This window comes from Oncorhynchus masou, chromosome 6 (assembly GCF_036934945.1).
Source record: "Oncorhynchus masou masou isolate Uvic2021 chromosome 6, UVic_Omas_1.1, whole genome shotgun sequence".
NCBI classification, from domain to species: Eukaryota; Metazoa; Chordata; class Actinopteri; order Salmoniformes; family Salmonidae; genus Oncorhynchus; species Oncorhynchus masou.
The window spans coordinates 45,339,323-45,351,336 of record NC_088217.1 but is presented as its reverse complement, the minus strand read 5'-3'; the positions used below and the strand labels follow the sequence as shown (position 1 = coordinate 45,351,336).

At 41.0% G+C, this 12,014-nt stretch overlaps 1 protein-coding gene across 1 annotated transcript; it reads left to right on the top strand.

Moving 5' to 3' along the window:
• The first annotated feature begins 5,012 nt into the window (after positions 1–5,012).
• On the top strand, positions 5,013–9,284 carry LOC135542117 (potassium channel subfamily K member 15-like). The gene is made up of 2 exons (XM_064968779.1): positions 5,013–5,319; positions 7,965–9,284. Exons 1-2 carry the CDS (start codon positions 5,037–5,039, stop codon positions 8,951–8,953), a joined length of 1,272 nt encoding a protein of 423 aa, XP_064824851.1. The 5' UTR covers positions 5,013–5,036; the 3' UTR covers positions 8,954–9,284.
• Positions 9,285–12,014: the final 2,730 nt, after the last annotated feature.

Here is a 12,014-nt window from a genome sequence, read left to right as displayed (position 1 = left end):
TAATTTGCGGTCACTTTTAAAAATGGTGTTTCCCGCTAATGGAACATTCGCGCTTATTAACATGGGTGCATTGCTATGCTTATAATGTGAAGAAATAGCCTAGTAGTTCATCAACATTTTAAGCTAAACATTCTCATCTGTTGGGTAAACCACATTGTGTAAAAAAGTTTTTTTAATGCTAGTGGTTGTATTAATTTGGGATCTATTGCATCCCACCCACAACTGTGGAATATTTATTTCTCGCACAGAATAGAATAGGTCGACCTTTGTACTATGGGGGATAGTAGATTGACATAGACTAGTGCTTTTGCTGTTCATTAGGCCTGCTCATCTTGTTGTCTGACGAAAAGTAAATGTGGACAGTTATCTATATAATATCTTCAATATGTTAATAGGAATTGGATAAGGACTCGTGCAGTTGCGTCCCTGATGTGTCTGTGAGGAGCGCGCAGTACTCAGAGAAAAGGGCACAGTGGCCACTGACCACAAAAGGCATGGATTTTTTTAGGGTGCATTACGGCCAGACAAAGGGGATGCCGCCGTGAAATTCTAGGCATTATCAAGTGCTTGTCAAATCTTGAATGAGTGACCGATATAGTATGTACTAGAGGTCGACCGATTATGATTTTTCAACCTCATACTGATACCGATTATTGGAGGACCAGAAAAAGCCGATACAAATTAATCGGTCAATTTTTACATATATATTTCTAATAATGACAATTACATCAATACTGAAGGAAGAAATGTTCTTCACAGAGTTCACAACAAGCCAGGCAGCCCAAACTGTGGCATATACCCTGACTCTGCTTGCACAGAACGCAAGAGAAGTGGCACAATTTCCCTAGTTAAAAGAAATTCATGTTAGCAGGCAATATTAACTAAATATACAGGTTTAAAAATATATACCTGTGTATTGATTTCAAGAAAGGCATTGATGTTTATGGTTAGGTACACATTGGTGCAACAATAGTGCTTCTTTCACGAATCCGCATGTTAAATCTTCACCCGTATGGCGAAGTAGGCTGTGACTCGATAATAAATTAACAGGCACGGCATCGATTATATGCAACGCAGGACAAGCTATATAAACTAGTAATATCATCAACCATGTGTAGTTAACTAGTGATTATGTTAAGATTGATTGTTTTTTATAAGATAAGTTTAATGCTAGCTAGCAACTTACCTTGGCTCCTTGCTGCACTCGCGTAACAGGTCAGCTTGCCACGCAGTCTCCATGTGGAGTGCAATGTAATCGGCCATAATCGGTGTCCAAAAATACCGATTACCGATTGTTATGAAAACTTGAAATTGGTCCTAATTAGTCAGCCATTTCGATTAATTGGTCGAGCTCTAGTGTGTACAGCCTGCACAAAAAAACAAAGCAGAGCTCATCCCTTTCAAGCAACTTTTTTCAAATCATCAGAGTCACATCATGCAGCCTTACAATGTTGTAAAAATCAAGACATATAGCTTAATGTTTGTTTTGTTGTATTCAATTGTATTCTTCATACCATAAAATAATGCCATGGAATTCAAAGCAAATCTTGTCTGATAAATTAACTAGTGTAGCCCACAGCCATTTGGGATAGGCAGATCAGGGCCTAACATAAGGACAACTCGGGGGATGCTATTCTGTTCTTCTGAAATATACTACATTGTCTCATATCATGTTTCTTTAGACCTGTCTAAAATAAATTATATATTTATTGTGAAGATGTAGGCTGTATTACATGGATTTATTAGACTTTTTAAAATGTAGATGTTCCAAAGGTCTGCATCAATGGCTTGTGTGGAAGCCAGGAGATGCTAAATGTGTTTATGTTAATTAACAGTCAATTACCATGAGACTGACAGTTATTTGCTTGACAATCATCGGCTGACAAAACTCTGTGACCGTCACAGCCCTAGACACACTCTTTTCATGCCACTTCGATACAGCTATGACCGGAAGTGATTTTTGTAGCAGGTTAGGAGAGCATTTTTGCTAACCCTAACCCTTTCCCTAACCTTAATCAAATGTTCATAACCTGCTACGTTAATTATCTTAACCTGCTGCGTAAATTCTCCTAAACTGCTACGAGAAAGTAACTTCTGGTCATAGCTGTATCGAAGTGGTGTGAAAAGAGTGTTTCTCTGGTTCTCAAAGACACTCATGGGGGTGTCCACTGAAAGTTGACAAGCAACAAGAAACGGGGTCCCAAAAGACACCCACCATGAGGACACACTCAATTTTACCCAGAAAAGGCTAACCAAAATAAAAAACAAAGTATAATATGGAGTTAAAAGTAAGTGGAGTTAAACAAAGGGGGAACATAATATAAAAGGCTTTGTTAACAAAGTTAAATAAAAATTAAAAACTGCATTTTGTTGATATTTTGTTGATATAGTCCCAAATGGTTTTGCATGTCAGCATGTCAGCATGTCAGCATTCAGGTTTTCAAGATGTATTACTTTATATATATATAAAGAGATAAAATAGGAACTTAGCAAATCAGATAACAACTCTAATACTCCGGAGGCATCAGCAGCCAGAAAGTCATTAGAGGGTTTGGGGACTAATGCTCAAAGATCATTTTCTGTTTTATATAGAATCACAAGCCAATACACTGAGGGTACAAAACATTAGGAACACCTGCTCTTTCCATGACATAGACTGAATAGGTGAATCCAGCTTAAATCTATGGTCCCTTATTGATGACACTTAATTCACTTAAATTCACTTAAATCAGTGTAGATGAAGGGGAGGAGTCCGGTCAAAGAAGGATTTTTAAGCCTTGAGACAATTGAGACATAGATTGTGTATGTGTGCCATTCAAAGGACGAATGGGCAAGACTAAATATTTAAGTGCCTTTGAACAGGGTATGGCAGTATGTGCCAGGCGCACCAGTTTGAGTGTGTCAAGAACTGCAACAGTTCTGGGTTTTTCACGCTCAACTGTTTCCCGTGTGTATCAAGAATGGTCCACCACTCAAAAGGACATCCAGCCAACTTGACACAGCTGTGGGAAGCATTGGAGTCAACATGGGCCAGCATCCCTGTGGAACACTTTCAACACCTTGTAGAGTCCATGCCCCATCGAATTGAGGCTGTTCTGAGGGTAAAAGGGGGTGCAATTCAATATTAGGAAAGTGTTCCTAATGTTTTGTACACTCAGTGTATTTCTATTGTATCATTTGTATCTTACTTTAAAGCTGTATTTTTATAAGTGATCTGCCATAATAACTATGCATGTAGATGCCACAGGAGAGGACTTTAGACTTTGGTTATTAACTGATTAACTGGACAAAATCCATTCAAATAGTAATGATTGTTCTCATCCTTTTTACAGTAGAGAAAACAAAGCCATGCTGGACAAATTTAATGTAATTTAATTAATGTAATGTAACCTGGTATGCTCAAAAACAAAAATAACACTGTTAGACTTGTTTTAGAGTAATAATAATGTCCTTATGTTCTTCTGACCTCTTTAATGTAATTTAATTAATGTGTGTTGTAACACTGTTAGACTTGTTTTAGAGTAATAATAATGTCCTTATGTTCTTCTGACCTCTGGTGTGTTGTTGGGCGTGACCAATTAAATGTTGTATCATGGTCTCTGTGTCTAATCAGACCCATGTAAATGTACCTCATGTCCTAGTCTTTGAGGATTTCAAAGCAATCGTGACATTTAAGTCTTGATGCTTTGGGGCTCATTAAATACACACATGGTTAGCTACCTTGACACCCCCCTCTCTTTCTCTCTCTCTCTCTCTCTCTCTCTCTCTCTCTCTCTCTCTCTCTCTCTGACATAGTTAAAAGGGCAATCTGCAGTTGCTTCATCCATTTTTGGACTTAAAGTAGTTCAAGTTGAATTAGTTAAAGGTACCTATTTATTATTGAGGAATATAACTTATAAATGCCTCATGAGCTTAGATCAACTGTCGTACAAGATCAGAACCTAAAATATAAACTTGTTTCACTCCAATGTTTGTAAACAAAGCAAACTATACTTTTGATATCATGCATGGTCAGCCCTTCCTTGGAGCTGTTTATGAGTTTAAGAGTGGTTGCATTTCTCCAGCCCTATAACTCAGCTTTTTTATCTTCACAGAAACAGGGGTGGGGAAGATGCTTTGTTATTGTTTCAACTGCTGATTGCCGCTTTAATTATGAAGGCTCCATTGATCACTCTGGGACTAAGTGTGCTTTATAAAGGTCAAATCTGCCACAGGCTCATGCTTCATCAGTCAGAGTAATACATTAGCCAAGCGTTTTGTGAATACTTCACACATGTAGGCTACGCTTCACAAAGCAAAGTAATCAAGAGAGAAGAGTATGAAAAGGCCAGCTGTTTCCACAGTGCCGTGCCCCCTTTAATAAGAACCAAAAGAACTTAACAGCAATCACCAACTGAAGCCATCCCACTGACCACCATTCATTAATTACAAAACAGGGCCCAGCATCACCGACAGCACCAGCTCAATGCAATCACAGCACAGTATGACTTTTGGTCAAGGCCCCCAGTTTATTTAACTAATTTAGGTTAAAATAAAGATAATGGTATAATTTCAAATGATCTACAAATCTGCCTTCTCACATTAGAGGTTGGGTCGGTTAAAGATGAGTGAGAGCAATGTAGGCTAGAGGATGCTCTTTGGTAGCCTCGTAAAAAAACGTTCCAGTAGCCTAACCTACGTGTCTCGGATGAACACCAGTTAGTCTTAATTTGGGCCATTCAGAATAGACTATACACACCGGAACTCATAGGGCCTAAATGAGAACACAAGCTCCAAAGCCTATGGAAAATGTATGTAATGCCTGTGTAAAAAAAAAGAGAGCGGCACATTTACCTTAAAATCTACCATAATACTATAAGCCTAGGCCACTGATGAGTTATATCAATCAACTATGTAGGCCACTCTTAATTGGTATGTGAATGGATGAATGAGTTCATGCGCGCTTGGTTCTAATAGAATTGGCGTGTCCACCGGTCTCTCTTCGGGAACACACCCACTCTCCTCTCAGTGCCCACTCGAGTTCGCTTGGAGTGAGGATGAAGGTGCAGAACATTCGGACCCTTTCTCTCATCCTGTGTATGATATCCTACCTGCTTGTGGGAGCCGCGGTGTTCGACGCCCTCGAGTCCGAGACCGAGAGCTCGAAGAAAAAAATCCTGGAACAAAAGCGCAACGAGCTGAAGAAGAAGTACGGATTCACTCAGAACGACTACCGGGAGATCGAGAGAGTGGTTCTACAGTCGGAGCCACATCGCGCGGGGAGACAGTGGAAATTTGCGGGATCTTTTTACTTTGCCATCACTGTTATCACAACGATTGGTAAGTTAGTTTGATATGTCTCGATGTTTTATGGGTTTCTTTGCTCTGTAATTTAAACCATGCATACTGGTATGACTAACCACAACAAATCTGTTTTTACATGTAAAAACAAAAAATTCCTCTAGCCTAGAGCTTATCCTTACGGGCGCTGAGTGACTGGTGCCGAACTTTGGTTTGAATTATTAGCAAAACTGGAACTTATAAACGGTTGCATGAAAGATACTACTGTTCTAGAGAGTAAAATAAGATAGACCCCTATATATACAGCACCAGTCAAAAGTTTGGACACACCTAATCATTTCCGGGTTTTTCTTTATTTTACTATTTTCTACACTGTAGAACAATAGTGAATAACGTCACAATTATGAAATAACACATATGGAATCATGTAGTAATAAAACAAAGTGTTAAACAATTCAAAATATATTTGAGATTGGAGATTCTTCTATGTAGCCACCCTTTGCCTTGATGACAGCTTTGCACACTCTTGGCATTCTCTCAACCAGCTTCATAAGTTAGTCACCTGGAATGCACTTCCATTAACAAGTGTTCCTTGTTAAAAGTTAATTTGTGTAAATTCTTTCCTTCTTAATGTGTTTGAGCCAACCAGTTGTGGGTTGGTATACAGAATATAGCACTATTTGGTAAAAGACCAAGTCTATATTATGGCAAGAACAGCTCAAATAAGCAAAGAGAAATGACAGTCCATCATAACTTTAACACATGAAGGTTAGTCAATACGGAAAATGTCAAGAACTTTGAAAGTTTATTTTAAGTGCAGTCGCAAAAACCATTAAGCGCTATGATGAAACTGGCTCTCATGAGGACCGCCACAAGAAAGGAAGACCCAGAGTTACCTCTGCAGCAGAGGATACATTCATTAGAGTTAACTGCACCTCGGATTTCAGCCCAAACAAATGCTTCACAGAGTTCAAGTAACAGACACATCTCAACATCAACTATTCAGAGGGGACCGCATGAATCAGGCCTTCATGGTTGAATTGCTGCAAAAAAAAAACTACTAAAGGACACCAATATGAAGAAGAGACTTGCTTGGGCCAAGAAACAATAGCAATGGACATTAGACTGGTGGAAATCTTTCCTTTGGTCTGATGAGTCCAAATTTGAGATTTTTGGTTCCAACTTCCGTGTCTTTGTGAGACGCAGAGTAGGTGAACATATGATCTCTGTGTCACGTCCTGACCTTAGATCCTTTTATGTCTCTATTTTGGTTTGGTCAGGGCGTGAGTTGGGGTGGGTATTCTATGTTCTATGTTGTGTAGTTCTATGTTTTGGCCGGGTAGGGTTCTCAATCAGGGACAGCTGTCTATCGTTGTCTCTGAGAACCATACTTAGGCTGCCCTTTTTCCCACCTGTGTTTGTTAAGAAGTGTACTTTGTTTAGAGCACATAGCCTTTTGCGTCACGGTTTGTTTTTGTAGTGTTAATTGTTTTGTTTGGCGTCTATTTCCAAATAAAGAGAAAATGTACGCTCACCACGCTGCACCTTGGTCCTCATCTTTTAACGGCCGTGACACTCTGCATGTGTGGTTCCCACCGGTAAGCATGGAGGAAGAGGTGTGATGGTGTGTGGTTTCTTTGCTGGTGACACAGTCTGTGATTTATTTAGAATTCAAGGCACACTTAACCAGCATGGCTACCACAGCATTCTGCAGCAATACGCCATCCCGTCTGGTTTACACTTAGTGAGACTATTGTTTTTCAACAGGACAATGACCCAACACCCCTCTAGGCTGTGTAAGGGCTATTTGGCGGCAGGTAGCCTAGCGGTTAGAGCATTGTGCAAGTAACTAAAAGTTTTCTAGATCGAATCCCAGAGCTGACAAGCTAAAAATCTGCCCTGAACAAGGCAGTTAACCCACTGTTGCTAGGCCATCATTGTAAATAAGAATTTGTTCTTAACTGACTTGCCTAGTTAAATAAAAGTTGAATTAATAAAAAAAGGGCTATTTGACCAAGAAGGAGAGTGATGGAGTGCTTCACCAGATGACCTGGCCTCCACAATCACCCAACCTCAACCAAATTGAGATGGTTTGGGATGACTTGGACCGCAGAGTGAAGGAAAAGCAGCCAACAAGTGCTCAGCATATGTGGGAACTCCTTCAAGACTGTTGGAAAAGCATTCCAGGTGAAGCTGGTTGAGAGAATGACAAGAGTGTGTAAAGCTGTCATCAAGGTAAAGCTGTCATCAAGGCAAAGGGCTACTTTAAAGAATCTAAAATCTAAAATATATTTTATTTTAATATAACACTTTTTTGGTTACTACATGATTCCATATGTCATAGTTTTGATGTCATCACTGTTATTCTACAATGTAGAAAATAGTAAAAATAAAGAAACTCTTGAATGAGTTGTTGTGACCAAACTTTTGACTGGTACTGTACATCTATATATCTATAACAAATGTTATAACAAATTAAAGAGTTACTGTGTTTGTCTGTGTGTCCATGTACACACCCTTACAAAAAAAACGTTTGCAGATTTGAAGCTGTAATAAAAGTGCAGTAACTACAGTTGACTGTGATGGTTGGACACAGTAATTGCAGAATAACTGCAGTCATACTGCACTCTGACAGCAATATGTTTTCGTAATGGACATGTGTCTATAACTATGATATTCTGCAGGTTATGGACATGCTGCTCCAGGCACAGACTCTGGCAGGACATTCTGCATGTTCTATGCTGTTCTGGGCATCCCCCTGACGCTGGTCATGTTTCAGAGCATGGGGGAGAGGATCAACACGTTAGTCCGCTACCTCCTCTGCAGGCTCAAGTGCTGCATGGGATTACGGTGGACTGACGTGTCCATGGGGAACATGGTGCTGGTGGGCCTCCTGTCATGCATGAGCACCCTCTGTGTTGGGGCAGCAGCCTTCTCCCACTTTGAGGGCTGGACCTTCTTCCATGCCTACTACTACTGCTTCATCACGCTCACCACCATCGGCTTCGGGGACTTTGTGGCCCTGCAGAAGAAGGAGGCCCTCCAGAGGAGGATTCCCTATGTGGCCTTCAGCTTCATGTACATCCTGGTGGGGCTGGCTGTGATCGGGGCTTTCCTGAACCTGGTGGTGCTGCGCTTCCTCACCTACAGCACACAGGAGGGAACCAGGAGCCTGGAGGTGGAGCGAGAGGAGCAGGCAGCAGTGCCTACGAGGCCATGGGGTGGGAAGGCGGTGGAGGAGGCAGATGTGGAAGCATCAGCACGGGACAGAGTTGATGGGATGGAGCAGAAAGAAGCTGAGGATGGGCATAGTAGCCGCTGCAACTTCTCCCTTTCCATGGATGGAGGCACCAGTCGTACCAACCTCATCCCCTGTCCATCTGAGGAGCTCAGGGGGACCCCTGGGGTCAGGGAATCTGCTAAGCACCCTGAGTTCTGCATCCGCGCCCTCAGCTCCTGTATGTGCTTCAGGCTGTGTGCCTGTGACAGCCCCTTTCCATCCCGCTGTGAGCACTCAGGCTGTCACAGCAACCCTCTCTTCTACAACTCCATCTCCTACAGGGTGGATGAAGCCTCTTGCAGCTCCAGGGGTACCTCAGCCCAGTCCTCCCCCAGCAGCGGTGCCCTTTTCCTGGGGATGAGCAGTCCTCACACACGGAGGAAGTCAGTGTAGCTACCTGGATTGTTGGGATTGACTCTGGACTGAAGTTGCCTTTGTTCTTATCTTTTGATGTGAATCTCTGAGAGGATTACAGTGCAGACAGAGATGCTGCTGATTCTCTGAAGGTGGAACAAATGGTTTGTTTTTCCTGTTAAAAAAAAGGTAGCATTTACAGGTTTCAGGTTGCGCTTCTCTGTTTATTTTTACAGTCAAAATGTAGCTTTTACAGATATCCTGTTCTGCATTGTATTTAGCAATTGCATTTTTTTCTATAGATAAAGAGATGATTTATACAGGTAAAGATTGTATCAAATTGTGAAATAAAAATGTAATACATCTTCAATATGTTTATTTTCTTGAAAGAATCTCCATTAGTTGTAGTATATGCTTTCTTGACAAATGAATGAAAGTTGGAAATATGGGCATTATGATGGAAGTACTTTACTGCACACAAGAGGAAAAGATCTGTTCCCCAGACCTGCATTCATTTGCTTATTGAGCAATAGCTTACATTACACATAAATGATCAAATATCTAAAAGTGTTGTATGAATAGACTTGTTACCATCGCTACGTTTCATCACTATAGACTACCTAATGAGGATGGGTAACACTGATGAGGGAGAGAGAGAGCCACAGGTGGGGCTATTCAAACCAATTCATATTTTTCATCTCAGACGTTCCTTCATGATGTCACCTTTGACCTGCAGCTTATTTCTAGTCTGTAATAATCTGTTGATTTCTTCTAGGCAGTGCACTCTCTGCTGTTGAGGCTGGTTCCCTTGGTAATGTGTCCATCCCCAGTGCTCTGCAGTGTAAAACGGTGGCTGAAGAGGAACAGTCAGTGGGAGGAAGAAGGGATGTGAGAAGTAGAGATCTTCACGGGTCCACCCAAGACCCAAGCGTGTCCAGATCCAAAATTCAAACTTTTCCCGCGGGTCTGGGTCGGGTCCTGTTTGATTGTCATTGGGTCTCGGGTTTATGTAACTACAGCTGATAGACCCAAATGGAGACGACCACGGTTCTACATAACCTATAGCCCTCAAACTCAACTCTGGACCTCAAAGCCAGTTCCACTGTGTTTTTCATTGTTCCCTCTAATCAGGGACAGATTTAGACCTGGGACAGGTGTGTGCAATTAATTATCAGGTAGAACTGAAACCAGCAGGATCTGGACCTCATAGGGTAAGAGTTAAATACCTCTGGTCTATAGCATATTTATATTATTCTAATATTGTGCATTTATGGACTTATAGACATATTTGTTAAGCAAAAGAGCAACTTGCATATTTTTTTTGTCACTCGGGTATGGTCTAAACCCGGACCCATTAGGGTACGGGTCGCGTCTAGGTCTGGTTGTTGTCCGGTCCATTTCTATTCAGGTCTGACTATTCTTGGGTCCATCCGGGTCCCCCTTTTATATTTATTTTTATGATCGGTCTGTTCGTGTCAGGGTCTGATTGTCCTTGGGTTTGTTTGGGTCCGGGTCCAACTTTCTGGACCTGAGAAGACCTCTTGTGAGTAGTATTGACTGTGATCTCTGAGTAACAACACCAACTATATTTTAACAAAAACAACTGCCACTAAACATGCTAAGTATGCTGTTAAGATCCGTTTCTTCAAACTACAGCATGGCCATAGTTTCTGCTCCAGCAGGTGTACATTCACGAGGTGATTACAGGGTCCTCTAGTGGCAGTAGTCTTTAAATCTTAAATTTACTTGTGCTTGTTCATATTGTCGAACACTAGGGGGCATCATTGGTCTAAAGATCAGTTATTGAAATTCTGAAATTTCCTGTACCAATATTGCTGTACCATGGACAAGGAGATGGGAGATTGAAGTGAATTATTCTACATGAATCTAAGGCTGCATTTAGACGGGCAGGCCAATTTTTCCCCCCACTAATTGGTCTTTTGAGAGCTGACCTGATAGGTCAAAAGACCAATTAGTGATAAAAATATCAGAATTAGGCTGCCTGTCTAAATGCAGCCTTACAGAGCATCACAGTAACACTACATAAACAGTGGTGCTTTAATCTAGTTTCCAATTGGATCCCCTCCTATTCCTGTTGGTTTTTCCCTGAAGTTCTCAACCATAACATAAGGATTGAAATAAAGAATGTGTGAATCCTTGACCGTAGATATAACTCCACTGTGCAGTGACCACCAGACATCACTAGTGCTTTCAGACGCTGACCATGATGCTGAACCCAAACTGTGTATTGTTCCCGGTACAAGATTAGGCTTCAGTTGGTTATAATGACTGCATGATAGAAACTGCTGTTCTTTGATTGTTTGAGTTGTGTGCGCAATAATAAACTTTTATCACCAAAAGTTGACAACTGTATTTTTTGTTTACTATTCCGAAATCCTCAAATACATTTCCAGTGATGTGATTGTTTGAAACTGACGTGACTGGGACAGTTAGATATGCACAGTGAAAGGTCGCTGCTGATCATTAGATGTGCATTGGAACACCACAATGTCATTCATTGATAAGTGAACTGGAGTTAAAGATTTACAATTCAGTCAACAGTAATTTGGGGAGATATTTGTGAACAAACAGAATAGGCCAGGCTAAATGATGAGGAAGATCAATTCATCTGCATCTGTGTGTGGTTTTGTAACTGATGAAAGCAATAACCTCATTTCCATAATGACTCCATTAATATTGCAGATAGCACTGTACTTTATTCTGTCTGATGCATCTGGTGCCTCCTCACATTCATTGCTGTCTGTGTTCATGGTTGTTAGCTCAAAGAGATGACAAATATTTACATAGGCCAGTGAACAAATGCCTTAACAGAACAAAAGGGTAATGATGATACAAAAATGAGGTTGTCGTGCAGAATGAATGTCTTTACATTACTCAAAGACACAACTTTGTATAAAGACCATGAAGCTGGTTTTATCATTGGGTGATTGGTTGTCACAAACTAGAGTATCCCTGTTTGCTTTGGGTTCAGTGATTGAGTCAGAGAGATATTCGCACGGATCATTATTGGATGACTAGGGCCTAGATTCAATCAGATCAAGCGCTAACCGGCGATAGCTGACACCTGCATAGCTGATGT

Excerpts from the sequence above, each read along its gene's own strand:
- LOC135542117 (XM_064968779.1), top strand. The coding sequence starts at position 5,037 with ATGAAGGTGCAGAACATTCGGACCCTTTCTCTCATCCTGTGTATGATA. Across the intron at positions 5,320-7,964 it reads CACTGTTATCACAACGATTG|GTTATGGACATGCTGCTCCA; the intron begins GTAAGTTAGTTT and ends GATATTCTGCAG.